At 44.9% G+C, this 23,919-nt stretch overlaps 2 protein-coding genes and 1 long non-coding RNA gene across 3 annotated transcripts; 1 reads left to right on the plus strand and 2 right to left on the minus strand.

Moving 5' to 3' along the window:
* Positions 1 to 251: 251 nt before the first annotated feature.
* LOC118378745 (obscurin-like protein 1) lies at positions 252 to 15,292 on the plus strand. Its single transcript, XM_052511233.1, is given in 25 exon segments — positions 252 to 299; positions 573 to 939; positions 1,151 to 1,342; positions 1,345 to 1,410; positions 1,680 to 1,985; positions 2,119 to 2,385; positions 2,590 to 2,865; positions 3,831 to 3,945; positions 4,228 to 4,388; positions 4,559 to 4,831; positions 5,077 to 5,352; positions 5,635 to 5,910; positions 6,040 to 6,315; positions 6,601 to 6,876; positions 7,239 to 7,508; positions 7,779 to 8,045; positions 8,182 to 8,451; positions 8,706 to 8,972; positions 9,610 to 9,876; positions 10,449 to 10,561; positions 10,730 to 10,886; positions 11,168 to 11,329; positions 11,488 to 11,592; positions 11,790 to 12,056; positions 12,269 to 15,292. Coding segments are annotated over 25 exon segments (5,598 nt in total). The 3' UTR covers positions 12,547 to 15,292.
* LOC118378754 (carboxy-terminal domain RNA polymerase II polypeptide A small phosphatase 1-like) lies at positions 12,977 to 23,904 on the minus strand. Its single transcript, XM_052511231.1, has 7 exons — positions 23,541 to 23,904; positions 19,093 to 19,238; positions 18,364 to 18,465; positions 17,805 to 17,861; positions 17,203 to 17,295; positions 16,449 to 16,634; positions 12,977 to 16,001 (listed from the first exon to the last, which is right to left on the minus strand). The coding sequence occupies exons 1-7, from the start codon at positions 23,602 to 23,604 to the stop codon at positions 15,873 to 15,875; spliced, it is 777 nt and encodes a 258-aa protein (XP_052367191.1). The 5' UTR covers positions 23,605 to 23,904; the 3' UTR covers positions 12,977 to 15,872.
* Positions 18,472 to 19,086, minus strand: LOC127925934 (uncharacterized). The gene is made up of 3 exons (XR_008122942.1): positions 18,917 to 19,086; positions 18,727 to 18,826; positions 18,472 to 18,678 (listed from the first exon to the last, which is right to left on the minus strand). It is a non-coding gene; the product is annotated as an uncharacterized LOC127925934 (long non-coding RNA).
* Positions 23,905 to 23,919: the final 15 nt, after the last annotated feature.

A 23,919-nucleotide genomic window follows, 5' to 3' on the forward strand; every position in this document is an offset into this window, starting at 1 on the left:
AAAAACAACTAAAATGTACCTAAAGCACTGTAAAAACAACCTAAAATGTGCCTAAAGCACTGTAAAAAAAACTAAAATGTATCTAAAGCATTGTAAAAACAACCTAAAATGTGCCTAAAGCATTGTAAAAACAACCTAAAATGTGCCTAAAGCATTGTAAAAACAACCTAAAATGTGCCTAAAGCATTGTAAAAACAACCTAAAATGTACCTAAAGCTTTGTAAAAAAAAGCACTGTAAAAACAACCTAAAATGTACCTAAAGCACTGTAAAAACTACCTAAAATCTGGGTTAAGCACTGTAAAAACAACCTCAAATGTATCGAAAGCATTGTAAAAACAACCTAAAATGTACCTAAAGCACTGCAAAAACAACCTAAAATGTACCTAAAGCACTGTAAAAACAACCTAAAATCTGGGTTAAGCACTGTAAAAACAACCTAAAATGTACCTAAAGCACTGTAAAAACAACCTAAAATGTACCTAAAGCACTGTAAAAACAACCTAAAATGTACCTAAAGCACTGTAAAAACAACCTCAAATGTGCCTAAAGCACTGAATAAATACTATACAGGGACATAGCAAATCACTACACAGAGACATACTGCAATATGTTTTCCAGACAGTTTATAAACCAATCCACAACTACCTCCCTTTCCACCCGTGTGCAGCTCCAGCGGTGCGGTTCAGGCGGTCTCTGCAAGACGTGGAGGTGAGAGAGAGAGGCATGGCCGTGTTGGAGTGTGAGGTACCTAATGAGGGCATCCCCACTGCCTGGTACCTGGAGGACCAGAGGCTGCAGGCAGGGGGTAAATACGGCATAGAGCAGAACGGAGCCCGGCGCAGGCTCACTATCCGAGATGTAGGAGCGGACGACGATGGGGTCTATCTCTGTGAGATGCCTGATGGAGGGAAGAGTATTGCTGAGCTGGCCGTCAAAGGTAGGTAGACGTCTTATAGTATGGAAGAAGTATGGCAGTGTATCATTCACTCATTTAATACAGTCTAGAAAAGAGATCTTTGAGCATCAGAACCATTGAAACAAATGTTTTTAAAAAATGTTTTAAAATTATTTTCTATAAACCCAATGATTTTTCTCCAGGATATACAGCCATACAGTACATGACCCTCAACACTCTTTCTCACCCACAGGCACAATTGTTAAAAAACTTCCTCGAAAACTAGACGTGTTAGAGGGGGAGAATGCTGTGTTCTGTGTGGAGGTAGAGGAGGAGAACATGGATGTCCACTGGTTCAAAGATGGCCTGAAGCTACGCGAGAGCCACCAGACTATCCTCAAGTCCTTTGGTAAAACCCACATGCTGGTGTTCGTCAACGTCTGCCACGGGACACTGGGGTCGTGACCTTCGTTGTGGGAAGATCCAAGACCTCGTCCCGGCTCAGAGTCAAAGGTAAGGTGGATGTTGACCAAGGTGACCCATGGCCCCTTACTTAGGGACTTTCCAAATCAAATACACAGTTTACAGTTAACTTTTTGGGGATTTACCCATGTAGATCCGAAAGGGCTCGAACGACAGTATGGTGAAAACTCCAGCTATACTGTGCAACATATCCTAATGTAGCTGCTAGAGACTAACAAACGTACGACAGGCTACAAGCATTATGGCAACCAATGCTCACCTACTTTGTACCTTTCCCCCTGTTTCGGTTTTCTCCACAGCTGCCAGACACAGCCCTCCCATCTGTCCAGTGGGGGTAGAGATGGATGTGGACAGGCCCAACAGCGTGCTCCTCTCCTGGGAGCCGGCCCCCACCAGCCAGACCACCACGCGCTCCGTCTATGTCCTGGAGAGACAGGAAGTGGGATCACAGGAGTGGCTGAGGTGTGCGACCTCCGACACGGCGACCTCCGCAGAGGTCATGGGTGACAGCGTGCCGTGCGAGGGCGATTACCGCTTCCGTGTCTGCTGCATCAATAAGTATGGCCGTAGTGGACACGTGGAGTTCCCTAAAGTAGTCCATCTTGGTGAGTGCTGAATTGGAGAGAAACCATGTTGATGTGATCAGGGATGAAAGGCTGTCATGCACTATGGTATTTGTGTACCCTGCAGCTATGGAAATTCATTTGATGTCACTAGTTCTGAACTCTCACCTCTCAGTGCCAGGTCCCAAGATCAGGACCCCTCTCCAGGGCTGTGAGGTGACGGAGGGGGAGGACGCTCTGTTCTCCATTGATCTGTCAGTGATGGTGACGGGCACCTGGTTCCTGAACAGCACCCAGCTACAGGATAGCCAACACTACTCTATCCAACAGGCCAAGACACAGCACTCCCTGGTAATCCACAGCACCAAGGTGGAAGACCACGAGGCAGAGGTCACCTTCATCGCCAACGGAGTCAGAGACTCAGCGGTTCTCAAGGTTCAAGGTAGGTGTTGGAGAACGGTGGAGTGTAAAGAGAAATAACATGATAATGGCGTCAAGCTAGACAATCTGTATTGAGGAGGCCTTATAACAAGGACTGTTTTAACATTTACATTAGGCTTGTTTGTACTGTAATGATATGCAATTGCATGATATTTGAATACTGAATACTGCTTGTACATATTTTTTGGAAATGATTCCATTCCAGCTGCGGTGGTGAAGTTCAGCCCAATGTCAGAGTCAGACAGTAACAAGAGGGTGGAGACTGGTGACTATGTGGTCCTGTACTGTGAGGTGTCCCACCCCTCAGCCAGCGTGGGCTGGTTCAAGGATGGGGTGGAGCTACAGGTGACAGATGGCCTCAACATCCAATCAGAAGGCAACATGAGGAGGATCGTTATCCGATCGGCTGAGTTCACCGACTCTGGCGTGTACACATGCGAGATGATGGGTGATGTCATCAATTTCAACGTGGAGGTTGAAGGTGAGTTGCTGTATGTCATGTTTGGTCGTCATGGAGATCATTAACATGCACTCTCAACCAGAAATGTTCTATTTTCCATATAAACATCAACTTTCTATACTGGAGGTTTTTCAGATGTTTGACCATCTCTTTGAATTCACAACTTCACATGAATTTATTCAGCCATCAACCATGATGTCATACAGATTCACGCTGACGATCACCCAAGCTAACTGAGCATCCCATATCTGCCACCTTAACCAATCACCCATAACACCCCTAGCTGTGGGAGCCATGTTCTCCCACCTCCCTGAAGAGGAGAGGACCAAGGCCGCTGAGGCTGGCAAACCCATCGTTCTCCACTGTGACCTATCAGACCCATATGCCCAGTCTACTGGTACAAAGATGGCGAGCAGATCTTCAAACTGCCTGGTGTAGACTTTCAGGAGGATGGGCATACAAGGATGCTGATTATCCAAATGCCTGACTTCTCCCATTCGGGCGTTTACACGTGTCGGACAGCTGATGATGTCAGTGTGTTTCAGGTGGAGGTCAAAGGTGAACAACGGAGATTGTTGTTCTGTGTTTTCTCTGAGGGAAACCTAATACTGTGTTGTACTTCCTCTGTGCCAGCAAGTCATCTTCAGTTGTTGTTGTTGTTGTTATTGACAGGATTATCTTGGTCCTGTAACCCAGTGTGATGGCTTCTGTTCTGAAAAAGTTCTCTAAGTCTTCTCTAACCTGTTTATCACCCCCATTTCTTTCCTCTCACTCACTGTCCTGATCTTTCTGATATGTATCTGAACAAACCTCTGGAAGAGCATGCTTAGTTTGATCACACTGTAACAAAACAGTCCACTACTCACTCCAACCCCTCCAACCCAGCAAGCCTCCTCCTCAAACCACAACCAAACGCTAACTCTAACCATGACCATCCAACCTCCCCAGGTAACTCATCTTCTCCCTCTCCCCCCTCCCCCCACCAGGTCCCCCTGTGCAGTTCAGTGAGGTCCCTGAGGAGGAGCTCCAGAAGTCTGCCATGGAGCTGGATCCTGTGGTGCTCACCTGTGAGGTTTCCAGAGAGGACGCCAACGCTACCTGGTACACAGCTAACATACACACCACTAGGAAACACAAACTGGATGTCATTATCCTTTATGATTTGGAGTCATTTCTGCTTAGAATATTGTTAATTTAGTGGGATCTGATCATGTTCAGACTGTAAAAAATATAAGTAGGTATATTACGACGTTTCAACAATTGCAAGAGCCGTGTTGGCCAGTTGGGTTCAGGCTTTTGTTCCAGCCAAGCACCATCACACCTGATTCAACTAATCAACAATACTGAAGGTTCATTGTCCTGTCCGTCATGACCTTCCTCCAGGTATAAGGATGGGGTTGAGGTCCAGGCCAGTGATAACATGACCATACAAACAGAGGGCACCATGAGGAGACTGATCATCCGTTGTGCTGAGACCTCAGACGCAGGAACCTACAGCTGTCAGTCAGGAGACAACAGCCTCTCATTCACTGTCAACATCAAAGGCATGTACTGTACACTAGCCCTACATGTTTTCATGTCATGTAAACAGGTGAAGATGACTCCATTGTGTTGAGCAAAGATGATACTTTGATGATGATGCAAACATCAATTCTCCTATCCTGGTGGTAGAATTTGCTCATTCATATGCTCCTTTTCCATTGTTGAAACTAAGAGCCTCCAGTGATGATCGTGGAGCCCAAAGAGGACGTGGTTATGGAGGGTCATATCTCTGAGCAGGTGGTCCTGCAGTGTGAGCTGTCCCGCTCCAGCGGTGAGGTCCACTGGTTTAAGGACGGCCTTCAGGTCCTGGAGACGGAGAAGGTCCAGCTGACGTCCGAGGGACCGTACAGGAGGCTGACCGTCCTCTGCGGCTCAGCAGAAGATTCCGGAGAGTACGTCTGCGACACGGATGGAGACTCTGTGTTCTTCCAGGTCACCATCACAGGTAAGATACTCCAAGGTTCCATACCTGGTTCATTTGTTGTGAGTGGTAGTGTAATTGTTTTAAATGTTTTGGGGTCTCCTATCAAACCAATCCCCCTTATCAGAAGACACCTATTTAATTGACCTTTTTTACACTATTACACAATTGAATCTTATGTCAGACTATTTATATTCAAACTTATTTAAATATATATATTTGTTTTTTAATTGCTTCCTTTTAAATGCAAGTTGTTCTCCCTTTCTCAGAGCTTCCGGTGCGAATCGTCTCCCCCACTGAGTCTGAGCTGGAGCTGACCAGCCTGACCTCTGAGAGGCTGGAGCTCAGCTGCGAGATCTCCCAGCCTGATGCCCAGGTACGCTGGTACCGAGATGGGCTGGAGGTGGAGGAGAGTGCCTCTCTCATCCTGGAGGTCCAGGGAGCCCACAGGACACTGGTCATCCCCACGACCACTGTGGAGGACACAGGAGAGTATGTGTGTGACACAGAGGATGACTCGGTCACATGGCTGGTCACTATTTCAGGTATGTGGTCAGTGAACTAACTCTGTTCAGCGTAAGAGGTTTAGTTATGTCAGGGTTAAGTATTTCAATCTTTGGTTTTGTATTTTTCAACTATGTGAGATGAATGGACATACATAATATTATTAATATAACTGTTCACTATGATTTCTTATAAATAAGTTAGATTTTAGGTATTTATATTATGTTGTTTTGATGTATTGCTTTCTGCTGTCTGCTAATTTCCCATTTTGCAATATTCTGTTGAAAGAATAGAAATGAACCATATAAATCCTCTCTTCTCAGAGCCTCCTGTGAAGCTGGCCCGCTCTGAAACAATGTCTGATGTAATGGACTGTTTCTCTGGAGAACCCATCGTCCTGGAGATCGAGGTGTCACGGTTCAACGCTGAGGTGATCTGGATGAAGGATGGAGGAGAGGTGGAGGAGAGCAGTGATGTCACCATCACTGAGGATGGACTCATCCGCCGCCTCACCATCCGCACGCCCGCCCCGGGCGACTCTGGGAAATACACCTGTCTTGCCTCAGATGACGTCATCGACTTCCAGGTCAAGGTGTCAGGTAAGAGATGGTTGGAGTTGAATGGTACTTTGTTTTCACACAATTCCATTTGAATTCAATCAGGAGATTATAAAAATACTAATGCAAAAACTGAAGAATATATTAATATAGAATATATTCTCCCTCCAGAGCCTCCCGTGAAGATTGTGAATAGGTCAGAAGTCAAGACAGAGGTCAAGTCCCTGCCCTCTGATGACATCGAGTTGGAGTGTGAACTCTCCAGGGCCAATGCCGTCGCTAAGTGGTACAAAGATGGCCGCCGGTTAAACGAGGACGAGAGGTTCTATGAGGAGGAAGAAGGGGCGTTCCGCTCCCTGGTGATCCTTAACGCTGAGCTGGAAGATTGCGGAGACTACTTCCTTGATGCCGGAGATGACAACATCACCTTCCATGTCACTGTGCAAGGTAAAGAATCACCTAATCACAAATCAAGTCCTATCTGCTATCTACTAACCCTTAGCCCCTACCACCTACCCCATAGCTCTACCCCTCATCCCCTACCCCTTACCCCTATGTACTTGTAGAGATCTTAGAGGATTGGATAGGTGTAAAACTAAGCACTATGGTGAAAATAATTCCTCCTAGCCTTTCAGAGTGCAAGGTGGATCTGTTAACATATTGATAATACCTATGAAAACTGCATCTGGTTTAAATCAACAAAAAAACTTAAGTCTCTTCCTCCTTCTCCAGAGCCTCCAGTGACCATCCTGGGGAACTCTGAGGACACAGACTACCAGGAGATGGTTGCCGGGGACGACCTGATCCTGGCCTGTGAGGTGTCCCGGGCCAATGCCCCTGTCCAGTGGTACTGTAACGACAGACAGCTGAATAGCGATGACCGGACCTACATCGAGAGCTACGGCACGCTGAGGAAACTCATCGTCTCTGACATCCTGCCATCCGACTCTGGGAAGTACATGTGTGATGCTATCGATGACAAGATGGTCACCATGGTGAAGATCCAAGGTAATTGGCTGGGCTATATGGACAAACGGGTGTTTACAGTCTTACAGATGTAGGAACTTAATTTGAGCCAGTTTGCTACAGCAGGAAAATAATCCTGTAGAAACAGGAAATGTGAATTATGTGGATTATAATTAATAAATATTTTTTGTAGGAGTTGATACATTTTTCGTTCGTGTAAATTAAGTCTGACATTTTAAAGTGGAAATTACACACAAACCTTTTCTCAATCAACAAAAGAGTGATCAAATTAAGTCGAAACGAGACTCTGTCTACAGTGGAATGAACTTTAACTTTAAAATGTATACTATACCTCATTCTTCATTGTCTCTTAATCACTCTTTTTCTCGCTCTCTCTCTCCCAGACTCCCCCGTCACCTTCGTAGACAAACAGGCAGTGAACATCATCACGGGTTACGAGGCAGAGAGCGTGACGCTGATGGGGGTCGTGTCTAAGGAGAACGCTCCCGTTCGCTGGCTCAAGGACTGGACGCCCGTCATAGGGGACCGCTTCCACACGGGGGTCGACGGCGCCACCCGGTTCCTCACCATTGACCCGCTGAGACGGTCGGACAGTGGAGAGTACACAGTAGACGCCAACACAGACGAGATGCATTTCAGTCTGCTAGTCAAAGGTTTTTAACTTCCATGTTCCCATTCTGTCTTTATGTAATTATATAGTAGCTGTAGATCAGGGGGGAGCACTGTGTTTCTTTAACCAACAGAGATTAATATGATGCTATAAGCTAAATCCCAATAAGAAAAGGTGACAGAAAAATGCTGTTGTGAATGACTAAAGTCTTGTAAAGCACCGTGGGGTTGAAAGAATGCAGTATGAATGGGGTTTCAGAGGGCGATAGAAGGTATCACCAATCTTAACAGCTCTCTCTCACTTGTGGTCTCAGAGATGAGGGTGAAGTTTGCCAAGCCGCTCCACGACACCGTGGCCCATGCGGACGGCATGGTGACCATACGCTGTGAGGTGTGTAAGCCCAAGGCGGACGTCCAGTGGTTGAAGGACGGCGTGGAGATCGTCCCCAGCCGGAGGTTCACCATCCGGGCCGACGGCGTGGAACGTAGCCTGACCATCCACAGGCTGACCAGGGACGACACGGGGGAGTACGCCTGCGAGTCCAAGGACGACCGCACCACCGCCAGGCTCAGAGTCGAGAGTAAGTAGTACAGCCCTCAAAATGGGTGCAGGATCTGGTTCCAGCCCAGAATTAATACTAATTAAATTAATCAACAAACCTTCGAGCCCTTCATTAGTTTTTCTTTCCTTCTCTCCCTTTCCCCTCATCCCCCCAGTGCCCCGCGTGGTAGAGTTCTTGACAGAGCTCCACAACACCATGGTGTTAGAGGGAGAGGACGCCACCTTCAAGTGCGTGGTGTCGCCAGAGGACGTGCAGCTGGTGTGGGGGATGGACGGCGAGCTCGTCGTCATGGGTGACCGTTTCCAGGCGACGCAGAATGGCCTGTGTCATACCCTGGTGATCAAGAGCTGTCAGATCCTGGACTCCTGTAAGATCACAGTGGAGGCTGAGGGGAACGTGTCTAAGGCCACCCTCAAAGTACAGGGTCAGTCCAGGCGTCAAATTTATATGGCAAATACTTTCAAATACTTGAGATGCACTTGTTTAGCTTGACCTGAGTGTCAGATGGGAGCAGGCGACTCTCACACGGTTGTTGCTGTAAATGAGGAAGTGTTCTCAGTCAACATACCTACATAAATAACTCAAACAAAGCCTAAGGAAGTGGATTACCATACAAATGTGTATTCTTAGTGAACCATCCCTTTAACAGTCATGTTTTGTCCTTCCGGCATTATCCAGAAGCTCAGGTGACCTTCACTAAGAAGATGGAGGCGGTGATGGCCGAGGAGTACGGAGACGCTACCATGGAAACAGAGGTCAGTCTGGACACGGGCGAGGTCCAGTGGATGAGGCAGGGTGTGGTCATCCAGCCAGGACCCCGACACACCCTGGGCCAGAGCGGACGCAAACGCAGCCTGACCATCTGCAACCTCAACCTCTCTGACCGCGGAACCTACCGCTGTGAAACCCTGCACGACCGCACGCAGGTCAAACTCAACGTAGAGCGTAAGACAATGTCCAGACACCATGTCATACTGATTGATAAGGATATGATTTCATCAGATAGAGCCCTTAGCTGTGGTATATTGGTAATTTATATTGACCAAAGTCTTCAATAATATTGGTCATTTACCACAAGCCCCGAGGTGCCTTATTGCTATTATAAACTGGTTACCAACGTAACTAAGCAATACAAATCATTTTTTTGATATACCATGGCTGTCAGCCAATTAGCATTCAGGACTCGAAACCACCCAGTTTATTATTATTGATATGAATAGGATTTGATCAGTTAGAGTAATGAACCAAAGTCTTCAACACTATGGCAGTGTCCTGTTATGCTTAGCTAATAAAACAACAGTTTGAGTCCTGGATTCTATTTGCAACTAAATGTACTGTGCCTTTATATATAGTAGCTGTCAACAACAGCTACAATGCATGTTGGCCTTCACTATCATGTATGGTGCCGCCAGCCATCAGACACTAAAGTAACAATGGGTAAAGCCCTGTGGGTGAGAGATGGATGACATGTTGGTATGTCATCATACAATAGTAGCCTATAGACTGTTATTATAGGCAAAAATGTATCCTGGCTTTAGGTATGTTATATTTTAACCATCTGTCAATGTCTCTACCTCTACAGCCCGTAAGATCGCCATCCGTAAGGGTCTGGTGGAGACGGACACATTTGAGCGGGAGACGGCCTCCTTCGAGGTGGAGCTGTCTCACACTGGCGTGGAGGGCTTCTGGCAGAAGGACGGCATCCGGGTCAAACCCAGCAACCACTGGCGGGTGAGCTGCAACGGGCTGGTCCACGGACTCACCCTGTCCAACCTTACCCTGGAGGACACGGGCACCATCGTCTTCTCTGCGGAGGGAGTCCGGACCTCTGCCAGGCTCACTGTCAAGGGTGAGGTATCATCATCATCATCAATAATAAATCAAAAATATTTATAAAGCTCTTTTTACACAAAGTGCTTGTACAGAAACCAAACCTAAAACCCCAAACAGCAAGCAATGCAGATATAGAAGCACGGTGACTAAGAAAAACTCGCTGGAAAGGTAGGAACCTAGGAAGAAACCTAGAGAGGAACCAGGCTCTGAGGGGTGGCCAGTCCTCTTCTGGCTGTGCCGGGTGGAGATCATAACAGTACATGGCCATTAAGGCCAGATCGTTCTTCATGTTCAAATGTTCATAGATGACCAGCAGGGTCAAATAATAATCACAGTGGTTGTAATGTAGAGGGTAGAACAGGTCAGCACCTCAGGAGTAAATGTCAGTTGGCTTTTCATAGCCGATCATTCAGAGGCCGAGACAGCGTTTGTGGTACAGAGATGGAGAGGGAGGGAGAGGGTTGAGGGTCGAGAACATCATCATGAATATCCAGTTATCTAATACAGGGGTCTTTAACCCTGGAGAGATGTGTCTGGATTGGATGTTATAGTAAAGAACATTTCTTCCATGTTGTTGTTCTTTCCCAGAGACTCCAGTGACTCTCATGAAGAAGCTGGTAGACATGAGACTGGAGAAGGGCTCTCCTGCCACATTGGAGTGTGAGCTGTCCAGGCAGAACGTGGAGGTCAGGTGGCTGAAGGTAATAGATGTACAGCCAATAGACCTGCCGCATTTGTGTCAGTAGTGTATTACCATGTTATGTAGAAAAGGCACAGACAGGAAGTAAACAGTTTGATCTCATTAAATGTTGTCTATCCCTGAGAATACGGTAATAATGTTGGTCCCCTGTCTTTCTTCTTGACTGTAGAATGGGACAGAGCTGAAGCCAGGGAAGACCCAGTACCGTATCTACTCCATGGGGAGGAAGAGGTTCTGTCAGCTGCTGCAGTGTAGCCTCTCTGATGCAGGCACCTACACCTGTGACGTAGGAGATGTCAATACATCCTGTAATCTGGAGGTCTATGGTAATATACTGTACACTCTCCTTATCAAGTCACTGCAGAACGGTCTTCATTTCAAGTGCATGTAAAACATCTCAGTACTCTCACCAACGGTACTCTTCGTTGACCTCTAGTGTTCAGTTATAGGGACAGGAAGGCTGAAACAGGCCAACACAGCCAACCTTGTACTGCGTGCTACTGCCACCTAGAGGTCATGGCTGCGTGACTAATGCTCTTCCATTGTTGGCACGTTTACGTTTGTACACTGTTACTACATTCCAATGTTCCAATATGTTGAACCACAGAGCCTGAAGTGGAGGTGCTACACGGGCTGGAGGACCTGTATGTCCAGGAGGACCAGAATGCTGTGTTCATGTGTGAGGTGTCCATGGAGGACGTGACCGGGGAGTGGTACAAGGATGGACACAAGATACGACCCACTAGCACCATCAAGATACGCACAGAGGGTTAGTGATACATCAGTCAATCAATCAGTTAATCCATCAAACCGTTAAACTTCATGATTGCGGTGAATAATTTGTCTTAATTAATTGACCTACCTGGTAAAGGTCAAATTAATAATAGAATAAACATTGAAATTCCCTGTCTGTGTTTATTCCTTCAGGGACCAAACACTTCCTTCTCATGTGCAACGTTAAAGCTGAGGATTCTGGGGAGATCCGCTTCGTGACCAAACAGACAGAATCAACAGCCTACCTAGAGGTGGAAGGTAGGGCTTCACCTACCGGGCTGCAGGTTTACCTCCCTATCTCTGTGTGATACTCCAGCTGATCTGACATCAGTTCTTATAAGCAGACAGAAACCCAAACCTCTGTTGTGGGTGACAGAACTCCCTATGTCCATGATCTGACCTCAAATCAGTTCTCTTCACTGAAATATCTGCACTTGTCTTATATTTTTTCACAGAGGCCCCCGTGTCTATCGTGAAGCCTCTGAGAGACCGCACGGCTCTGGAGAAGCACCGCGTGATTCTGGACTGCACCGTATCCACGCCGCGCTGTGAACTCACATGGTACAGAGGCAAGGCAGAGCTGGAGTCTTCTGATAGGCTAGAGATCCACAGTGACGGCTGCTACCATAAACTGACCATCCACGAGGCGACTGTAGAGGACGAGGGTACCTATAGTATAGAGGTTGGGGAGCACACCTCCACAGCCCAACTCCTGGTGGAAGGTGAGTGGATGGTGGTTTCTTGTAAAACAATATGTCCGTATTGACATATTGTTGCTGTTTTCGACATGTCTCTCTGTCACTTTATTCCCCTCAATCTCTCACCTTACTCCTTTCACATTTCTCTCTCCCTCACACACATAGAATGATGTTCCTGACCTTTTGTGGAAAAGGTGACCCATCTCTTTTAACCCTCCATCCCCTTGCCTCTCCAGCCCAGTCCCTGGTGATAGAGACAGAGCTGGAGGATGTGGCGGTGACGGCTCCTGACCAGGCCTGTTTCCAGTGTGAGGTGTCCGTGGCCATCAGCAGGCCCCCAGTCTGGACTCTGAATGGAGAGACCATCCAGTCCAGCCCTGATGTCCGCTTAGAGAACCACGGAACCGTCCACAAACTGAACCTGAAACAGACCAGACCAGACATGAGCGGGACGGTTACCTTCGCCATGGGAAAGGCCAAGAGCAGCGCCAAACTGAACGTGATGTGGAAGTAGAGGCAAGGGGGAGAGAATGGGAAATGTTGATTCTGTTATGATCAGGAATTGAATGTCTGAGACTGTTTTAGGGTTTGAAGGTACTATATAAGAATGTGGTCTATCTGATCTAGTAAAGCTGCATGTAATGAGCGAGACAGAAAAGTAGAATGATGATGAAATGTGGTACTTAAGCCCCAAACAACTGTTTCAGGATCAGTTTTTGTTTTACTCAATGGTTGGGGTCATGAGCAAAGCTGATCTTCAGTCAGTTGTAAAGGGCAGAAAGTAACCTTGGAGAGAAATGTTAAGAAGGATGGATTCCAGTCAAGTCAAAAGGTCAAATCGGTATGCAAAACTAGGGTGTCTGGAGGGTGTCTGGAGGGGTTAGAATGGTTTATAATGGTGGGTATGAATGCCTGTGTGTATGGATATAAATCAATTGTACACATCTGTTACACATATTTATTTTGAAAATATATTGATTGGAAATTAACATTTGAATTCTATAATTAGGTCAAAAATATTTTTTTCTAAATATGTTATATTTTCCCCACTGTCATTAAATACTGACATCCATCGTTTGAATGAAGGTTTTTATCCAATAAAACCGTCAGACAATATCTTAGGATAGAGCTTACAAACATTGTTACTTTTGAATGTGCTTCGATGTCAAATCGTGGATAGACTGCCTGAACACAAAAGCACCTGCACTGGTTATATAATTATGTTGTATTTATGGAAGATATAATTAAACAGTTCAATACAATTGGTATGATAAAAAGACTGTCCACAAACTACATTACAGCTATTCAATCCTAAATCACATGAATAATCCATAATATATTAATTTCATTTTTTGTTTGCTTTATTACAGTGCAAAACAAAATATACATATGTGTATAATATATGCATATATGATTTAAAGTGTTTGAATACAGGAAGAAGAGGTACAGCAATAGGTCAAGGTCCTCATGGTGATAGAAAGCTCTCTTCCAAAGCACTGTGAATGACTAGGGAACAGCTCTGAAGCAGTTGAAAGGGACTGGATCTACGACAGTAAATATCCCTACTGAGTTATGACAGGAATCATGCCTTGAAATACCAAAAAAAAAAAACATTTAAAATGTGTGTAAATCCTAGATGTCACATTATCTAAATGGCTGTGGGTGGCTTGAATTTCAAACCAGGATTTGCCCAGTTCCTATTATGTGTGTGTGTGTGTGTGTATCCATTAATCCATTGTTAGAGAGCCCACAACATTCTCGATTTGTACTACAGTGATTTATGTTCATCCTTTGGATAATACTAACAAAGGGCCAACCCACTTGCCAAAAGAAAGATGAAAAAACAATTGTCTTTTGTATCTAACTTGATTGACACAGGCACTTGGTGCGTGTTTTAAGTTGGAATGTGACATTTAGTAAAACATGTTTTTTTTTTTTATTTTATTATTTCTTAATACTGATAGATTTATCATCATCTACTGGTTATTTAAACTCTGAATCATCTTATTTCACAAGGTATTTTAGTAGGCCTTTAGTCAACTCCAACACAGATGCTTTTCCCCATGCATTCATAAAACAGTATCAATCGATACAAATCATCAATCCATTAAACTACTCTTCCTGTTCACTTCCTGATAGACCATCTTAGTTTTTACTTACAAATAACAATTATTGTATTGTTCCAAACCCAGGTAAGTACCGTTAATATAGTCCTACCTTGTGTCAGAAGCTTAAGAAGTTTAAAAACCAAACTACCCAAATCCTACAATCTGGTCTAAAGAAGCATAGTATTTGCAGTCCTTTAAAAAGAGGTCATGAAAAAGGGAAAGTATTCAAGTACTGTTTCCAGTAAGAGGAGGGAGAAGTGTGCTTGTCAAAACCAGGTGGATAACACACAGTCAACACCTTTCCTCCATGGTAAGGCTGGGCGTTACAGACTAAATATAGTTTGTCTAAATGTGTTTCATGATTAGTGCATGACCTAGAATGGCAACAAATCAATTATTTGTGAATTTAAAATGGGCTTTCTCCATTCTGATGGTTTTATACTCAACCAAACCAGGACAAAACTGACAGTGAATTAGTCCAATTTGTAGAACTTTTAATTTAATTTAGCACTGTATCAAAATTCTGTTATTGTGAAAATATATAGTGGTATGTGGATCCATACCGGTATTCACAATATAGTCGCCCAGCCCTCCTCCATGAATGTAGCGTTGACCAACAGTTTGCCTGGACAGAATCTAAATATGTTTTTCCAACACATATCCAGGTCCTCTTGCAGAATACCAAGGGTTTTCCAGGCCATTGACTGGTACATGGTACTGTGTCCATGTGTCTGAGCTGGAGCATTTAGTCTGTCTGGGTTGATGTCCATAGTCCACAGACAATGTAATCCAAAAAAATCCTAAAAGATTATATTGTAATTTAAGGTGCAGTTCAGTCATCTGACTACTGTATTTGTTATGAAAACATTTATACAGGGTAATGGAATGTTATCTGGCACATTATCGCACATATTCCTATGGTTTTAATAAAAAACTAAATTAAACAAATATGGTTAAGGGACATGGAACGTTTTGATAGCTGCAGTAACTGATAAATGTCATTCTCTATGATTCCATCCCCCTTAACAAGTACTGATGCCCATTCTGCTAGTCATTATGATACTAGCTGAGTGATGAAAGAAGTAAAACCACTTGACTTACACAAAGCCAAAACTTTGCTTGTTAAAAATGTTAAATTGTCTGTTGGGGAATAAGTGACGATTAAAAAAAAAAACACATTAAAGTGTTAAAAGTAGTAAATATCCATTCATACAGCTGTCATTTGCTTTTCCATACAGAGTTCTAGAACTGTTCGGTCTTCCGGAAACTTATTGACTCCAACCCGGCGTTGGAGAACTGATTCTGATTGGATCCTGGGGGTTCTCTCTCATTACCTTCCTGCTGCATGTTTTTTCTTCATTGTGAAGAACGTGGTAGATTCCCTCTACTTGACTGTCCTGTATACTCCAATGACATTTGATGAAAGGCACTGAATAAAAACCTAACTCATTATAACCCACAACATCCAGCTACACAAGCCCATCTGTGGTTGAGGGATGGTAGATTGTGTTCTGGAGGATCAAGTCCTCTGTTTTCCCCAATAGAGGGCAGTACTAGCGTGGTTCTGAAGGGTTGAAGAAGAGGGGTGGGCTTGGAGGTGAAAGTCTTGTGGTTGATATGGTGGACGGTAGGCTGAGGGGTGTACGGTTGGTGTGAAGACGCTTTAAGGCTGCGGTTCTCGGTCTGTCCTGTAGATGGCGGTAGTATAGGGGTAGGGTGACTGACAGCACTGCTAGCTGGAATCCCTCTGTTGCCTGAGCACCGTGTAGACATCCTCCACTTTACTGAGCCCTTCGAAGAAGGGGATTAGATCCAGGAGCTCGGTGTCGGCCATGTCATCGAACCACGACGCCACAGGCACCTGCAGCCACACACAGACGGGACAGAGTCAGACATGCATGTAGTTACAATGACATAATTACAATGGTGAGGCACCAGAGTCGGTCATACAGCTCGTCACAGCGAGAGCCAGGCTCTGGTTTCAATTAACTAGTGAGCTAGTTAGAATGCAGCTAGAGAGACAGCTGATGGCACTTTCCTTCCAGTGGTACGACCTCCTGCCTCTACATGGTCCTTCAGTCATAGAATGGTATAGTTTATAAATTATTCATAAAAAGTTTATTTATAAATACAGATTTAGAAACTATCTATACAATTTTAATTGCAATACATTTTCACATAACTAAAAGTTTGATAAAGCCAGTCTGCCAACATCTGCCATCTTTTGTTTTTAAAGTAATGGATGCTGAAAAGGAAGGAGGAACAGAAAGAGGAGGGGGCCAAGGAGGAGGAGGAGAGTGGTTCTTACAGCGTTGTCTGGGTGGAAGACGTAGGAGGCTGGGGAGTTGTCTATGATGATGACCTTGTTCAGGTCCCTGCCCAGACGACTCAGGTCCTTTACGTAGTTCCCCCGGTGGAACACACACGACTCACGGAACAGACGGCCGCGGAACGCACCCCACTTATCCAGCAGGTCTGACACTGGGTCAGCATACTGGAGAAACACACATAGGGGTCTCCGTATCAGGTGAGGAAAACAAGTGACATGTGATTTCCTGTCTCTTGCAGCTTTTGACCAGCCTTTAAAGGTCCAATGCAGCTGTTTCTCTCAACATCAAATCATTTATGGGTAACAATTAAAGTACCTTACTGTCATTGTTTTCAATTAAAATGGTCAAAAAGAAACAAATAGCTTCTTAGAAAAGAGCAATTTCTCCAGCAAGAATTTTGCTAGGAATGTTTGGGAGTGGTCTGAGTGGGGAGGGGAAACTGAAAGCTCTCTGTTATTGGCAGTGAAGTTTGGAACTCTTTCTTATTGGTCTATTAACTAATTTGATGTCACCAGGCAGGCCAAAACTCCATCCCACCAAAACAGGCTGAAATTTAAGGCAGTCTTTTCAAAACAGCTCTTACACTAAAAGGGCATTATCATTTTCACACCACTATTCCAACCACAGAGTGAAATATGAAACATCACGTTTTTGACAGCAATGGGCCTTTTAAAACAAACTTGTTTTGATTGCATTGAGTCATTTGCTGGTTTAACATGGCGTTGTCCTCACCTTAGCCAGGCTAGCTGTGAACAGAATACATTCAAACAGCTCTCCCATCCTCTTAAGGAACTCATCCACGTGAGGTCGCTTCAACACATATACCTGGATGGATACATTGTAAGTTAAGTTTAAGGTTTAAACAAATACATTATCTTTCCACCTCTCGTCTCAAACAAAATGAAAAACACCCCCCACTCAGATGCATTGAGCCGTCTTTCACTTCTTCTTTTTGTAGTGGTCTGCTGCCGAGGGTCATAGTCCTGAACCAAGTCATGCAGAATAGGCTTTTTCTGAACAAACCTATCCTGGATTACTTGAATCAGGCCCAGGCCCAAGATACACTGTTGGCTCCAACTTCAGAACCATGTAGGAGGTGACAGTCTCTCAGCGTGACTCCAACGTTTCTTTTGTGGTAGAAAACCCAAGGCCTCAGATGCCATTCTAACCCAGTCCAGAACCAGACTGAGCAGTTGGTAACATACAGATATACAGTATTGTAGGGAGCCATAATATACCTTAATAATACTAAAGGATTTAACATGGAAAGGTAGAGGCCGGTGGCATTGGTCTGTGACAGTTGGGCTCGTCACCATGCACAGTGATAGGCTCACCTGATGAACAGTTCCATCGATCTCTACGGGAATGATAAAATCAGCATTGTTCACTGGCTGTGGGAACAATAAAGATACATTATTTTGAACAAAACCACTTAAAAGACATCCTAAACACCAGAAACGCAGTATACATGAGAGTAACCATGTGTATTTAGAATTTTAAAAACAGCTAGTCTGGATGTGTGAAAGTGGCAACAATGACAGAGATGTCACTGACTGCCAACAATAATACTGTGGAGAAACCAATCTCTTTCCTCGCTCTCAGAGTGTTTCTCATTACTATTGAACATTACTGCCTGGTGATGTCATGCTTTCACAAGAGGGGAAAATCTCTTCCATAAAAAGAAAACAGGAGATGCAAAAAGGCACACAAAAACATTTGTCCATAGCATTTGCGAGGATAGGACATTTTTTAAAGAAAAGCTAAACCCCAAATTAAACGGTACAGCAATTGTATCAAAGTTCACCAATAGCTTTAGAGCTCATGGAGGTGACTATATAATATTGTGACTCTATAATATTACTAGTGTAAATGGTAGTATGTTCCTGGTCTTACCTTGAATGAGCTGTGGACCAGAGTTTCATCCAGGTCTATGACAACACAGATCTTCCCTGCGTCCTTTGACTTGGCCTGAGGAAGCAGCGGTCTGACTTGGACCTGAACCACACACCCAGTTAACGTACACAAACCACAAACTAACATTTGTCATGATACATGTAAAATACAAACTACACTGTGACATAGACCTAACAAAACACCATCAAGTCACGTCCTAGTTTCTAACATTCACTATGACATCATAAACACACAGACAGCATTTACCTGGACTTACACAAACACTGCATATACAAACTAGACCACAGCATTTACCTGGACCGACACAAACACTGCATATACAAACTAGACCACAGCATTTACCTGGACCTACATGAAAACACTGCATATACAAACTAGACCACAGCATTTACCTGGACCTACACAAAAACACTGCATATACAAACTAGACCACAGCATTTACCTGGACCTACGCAAAAACACAAACACTGCAGAATTTACCTATACTGCATATACAAACTAGACAGCATGTACCTGGACCTACAGCATTTACCTGGACCTACACAAAAACACTGCATATACAAACTAGACCACAGAGCATTTACCTGGACCTACGCAAAAACACTGCATATACAAACTAGACCACAGAGCATTTACCTGGACCTACACAAACCATAAACATAGATTCTAAAACATCCCTGAACCATTAAAGAGAGCAGTGGGACATACCTTGGAGACAGTCCCGTTCTCCTCCACCAGTAGTGGGGCGTTGTTGTTGACCGGCGGGGGCTCAGCCTGGTCATGACATAGGCAGCAGAAGAGGCTATGGAACAGGCCTCGACTCCTGGGCTTCTTAGACGACGAGGGTGGGGGACCTGGAAGAAAATAATGAGTCCATCCGTCAGTCACACAGTCTTCCTGTATCTATTTACTCTCCCTGATGTGGTTTATTCACCGACTCTTAACTTGAGACGTGGACATGTTGTAGTTTGAACTCTTGCGGAACTTGTGTGGGGGGATGTCGATTGAGCGTATGCGTGGAAATTCCTGTAGTCCGAGTTGGGATGTGTCCCGATGCGAACAACATATTTCTGCAGATGTACTGTATGCTCAAAGGATAAACATGTGATGTAATGGTTGTTTTTCAAGTTAATTCCAGCAGAATTTATTTAATGTATAGCATCTTTAGTCTTTGACCTCATTGCAGTCATTTCGATTCAACCTGATGCCCTTTTCCCAATGGTTTGAATGAAAAACAATTAACAGATATAACTACTTAACCAAGTAAAGTGTTTTAAGAGGAATGTCCTTGAGGCGAGAGACATGATTGTGCAGATTTAATATTTCCATGAGGAATATGTAAACTTAGCTAAGAAAGTCATGAGAGGGGCATGTCACTTCAAATCAGTGACAGTTTGAGTAGCCACTTAAATCATTACATCCAACTCAATTTATTATAATGTCGAATCTCTATTTCTAACATTGCCTGACGATGACTGCCAGTCTTGGAATAAAACATTTTCTTAAGACTAAACTGACTTCCCTTTTATGTAGAGTTTTTGTTTACTATAATAAAGCTCTAGAGTTCCACTACTCGCTCTCAGCAAACTTCTGCCCAATCAGAAAAGGGACAAATTCTTTCCTTAAACTCTCCTCCCTTTCATTCTCTTTATTCCCTGTCTTTCTCTCACTCGCAACGTGACCGTGTTACAAACTCTTTCACTGTCCCCCCATTTCTTTCTCTCCCTCTCTCTCTCTGGCCCGTTCCAGACCTGTGACCCCCTTTCTCTCCCTCTCTGGCCCGTTCCAGACCTGTGACCCCCTTTCTCTCCCGTTCCAGACCTGTGACCCTCCTCTGCCCTCTCCCTCTCTGGCCCGTTCCAGACCCAGGACCCCCTTTCTCTCCCTCTCTGGGGAAATTCAGGGGGGCAGACCTGTGACAGATTGTTTCCCACCCCACCACTGGTCTCATGTTCCAGACCTGTGACCCCCTTTCACCCCACTGTGTCCATGTTCCAGACCTCCTGACACCCCTTTCACCACCACTCTCTGGCCCGTTCCAGACCAGCCCACCACCACCACTGTTCTCTCCCTCTCTGGCCCGTTCCAGACCTGTGTCTCATGTTAATCTCCCTCTCTGGCCCGTTCCAGACCAGACCCTGTGTCTCCCCTAAACACAGCCCACCACCACTGTGTCCATGTTAATACTACTCCTAAACACAGCCCACCACCACCACTGTGTCTCATTACTCTCCTAAACACTGACCCCACCACCACTGTGTCCAGACCTCCTGACCCCCTTTCACCACCCTGTGTCTCTGGCCCCTTCCAGACCTGTGACCCCCTGTTCTCTAATACTCTCTGGCCCACCAGACACTGTGTCTCATGTTAATACTACTCCTAAACACAGCCCACCAGACCTGTGTCCCATTTAATACTCCCTCACTGGCCCGTTCCAGACCTGTGACCCCATGTTAATACTCTCCTAAACTCTGGCCCGTTCCACCACCTGTGACCCCATTTAATACTACCCTCTCTGGCCCACCAGACCCTGTGACCCCCTTTACTCCCTCTCTGGCCCGTTCCAGACCTGTGTCCCCTTTCTCTCCCTCTCTGGCCCGTTCCAGACCTGTGTCCCCTTTCTCTCCCTCTCTGGCCCGTTCCAGACCTGTGACCCCATGTTCTCCCCTCACAGCCCGTTCCAGACCTGTGACCTCTCCCTAAACTCAGCCCACCACCAGACCTGTGTCTCATTACTACTCCTACCACCCTCCCTCTCCCTAAACACAGCCCACCACCACTGTGACCTCCTGTTCTCTCTCCTCTCAGCCCACCACCACCACTGTGTCTCATGTACTCTCCTAAACACAGCCCCCACCACCCTGTGACCTCATTTCTCTCCCTCTCAGGCCCGTTCCACCACTGTGTCTCATGTTAATACTACCCTAAACACAGGCCCGTTCCACCCTGTGTCTCATGTTAATACTCCCTCTCTGGCCCGTTCCAGACCTGTGACCCCATGTTCTCTCCCTCTCAGCCCGTTCCAGACCTGTGTCCCATTTCTCCCTCTCTGGCCCGCCCAGACCTGTGACCCCATTTCTCTCTGGCCCTCCAGACACTGTGCCCACCTCCAGACCTGTTGACCCTCCTAAACACTGCCCACTGCCACGTCCAGGTCAAACCAAAACAGGAACCACCACTGTGTCTCATGTTAATACTACTCCTAAACACAGCCCACCACCACCACTGTGTCTCATGTTAATACTACTCCTAAACACAGCCCACCACCACCACTGACGCAGCAGGATCAGATGTCACACAACAAGGCAGGTTACAGAGAGCAGACAGTGGCCTGGGAATAGGGCCTCAGCAGGGATACGTCTAATCCATTACCTCTCCTTTAAAGCTACAATATATAACTTTTTGGGCGACCTGAACAAATTCACATATCAATGTGTGTAATAAATCGGTCATTCTCATTGAACGCAGGTTGAAGAAGCAGTAGATCTGTTCTATGTAAACTATTTCTATGCTTCCCATTCTCAGGTTTTGTTTTTACTATTGGTTTTGTACACCAGCTTCAAACAGCTGAAAATACAATGTTTTTGGTAATGGAGACATATTTCACAGCAGTTTAGATGGTACAATGATTCACTACACTATACATGCTTGTTTTGTCACAAACTGAAATTAGACAAACTATTAGAATTTTGGCAACCAGGAAATAGTCGAGCGATTTCTGCATAGTGTATCTTTAAGAGAAGGGCCCAATTCCAAACCAGGCCCTCCCTAGGCCCTAGCCCTAGATCCTGGTTGAGTCCCTGCCTAACAGATATGAAAGGATTGAAAGATCAACCAGAGGCCTTTCAGGAGCTCTTATTGTATCACAGATACTGTAGATACTTCCTACCTATCAAATCCTTTCACATCTGATAAACAAGAGGAGTCTCTGGGTTGGTTAGTGACCAGTAACGCAGGTTGTCCATTTGCCCAGGTCAGCTAGAGACAGGAAGTTACAATGTTAAACAGGAAGCCCGTCAAAGTCATGGGCTCTCACTCCATTGGTCTCTCCTGGGCATGGCTTTCACACAGTGCTTCCCTTAGGATTTATTTCAGCCATGCTGGAAAGGTACTTGGTACATTGCTACTGGCGTTAGTGCAATGACATGCTAGCTGTTCCCATAGACTTCCAGTCATTGAGCCAACGACTATAGATTTTTTTAAAAAAGTGTATGAATATAGGGAAACACTGCAACATAAACCCCTCTCTGAGAATAACTGTATAGTAATGTGTTATCAAAACAAATAGAGCTACTCATACCAGGAAGTAAAACTACAGTCTACCTGGTACGATTACATCACACACACTAAATACAATCCCTACTTGGTGCCACCTCACACCTTATCTCCAGATTTCTCTGAGGTCTATCACTGTGACACAGCTACCACTCCGACAACGTTGTGACCAAGTTGTGGACAACAAAACAAGATGGCATTTCACATATAGCCTATGGCAGTAGTTTAACTGTGCCATCCAATGGGGAAGTACAAGGTGCGTGGGCAGGCCTTAATCTCTGTTTTGAATGGGTCATTATAATGTAGATACTAGGGCTGGCTATTGAAGCTGTACAGTCCTCTTGTGGTAACTGCTGATTGCATAACCGCGGGAAAAGCTTTTCAAGAACGCACCACCCATAAAACACGTTAACCAGTCTTCTAGAAACATTGTTGATGTAAAGAAGTCACACGTTTATAAACGCATCCGTCTGTAGCCTAGTACACAGCTGCTTTTTAAATTATCAAACTCTCAACAAGTTATTTCAGAAGTGTTCGCTTTTTTAGGAGGTCTATGACAGACAGCAGCTGCAGCCTGGTCAATTAATTGTAGTTAGATTACGCGATTTGATTGAGTGGGCTCGTCCGTCCTCACTGCAGTGACCTTGCCTGTCAAAAAGTTGCGTCGCGTATCACAACAATGTTGCCATTTGAAGCTTAGTTGTTGCCATTCATTGTGGTCACAATGTAGACGATTGCAGATTTGATAGTTTCGTTTCGTAAACACTGTCCTCGTCTTTGAAAACACCAAATGGACGACGAACTAGGCTAGCTAACTGAAAAGTTTTGAGTGTGGTACAAAACAACTGACGTGCATTTTGAGAACTTTCTCCAAAACTTACCCTTCTCTCTATTCCCTTCTTCATCTCGACTAATTTGCGTGATTATTGAGGACTGGTGGTCCATTGCACCAGACTTTATCCACAATTGAAACTAAAAACTTTGTTCCGTTTTAGATTGTTCGCTGACTAGGAACATTAAGTTATAAATGTGCACAAAGTTACATAACCGCAAACAGTATTTAAATACATTACGCATCCAAACGATTACATTTCTCGGCTATTCAATGACGAACCAGAGCGGTATAAAATCTACAAATAAAAGTTATATACATTTAAAAGAGAGTTGGTAACTTTGTTTCAACATGGAGTTCAACTCCGCTCTCAATTTGAAGATACAAACATGGAACTCGGCGGTTTCAAGGCTTCCCATTCCTTTTAA

This window comes from Oncorhynchus keta, unplaced genomic scaffold (assembly GCF_023373465.1).
Source record: "Oncorhynchus keta strain PuntledgeMale-10-30-2019 unplaced genomic scaffold, Oket_V2 Un_contig_6511_pilon_pilon, whole genome shotgun sequence".
Classification (NCBI taxonomy): Eukaryota; Metazoa; Chordata; class Actinopteri; order Salmoniformes; family Salmonidae; genus Oncorhynchus; species Oncorhynchus keta.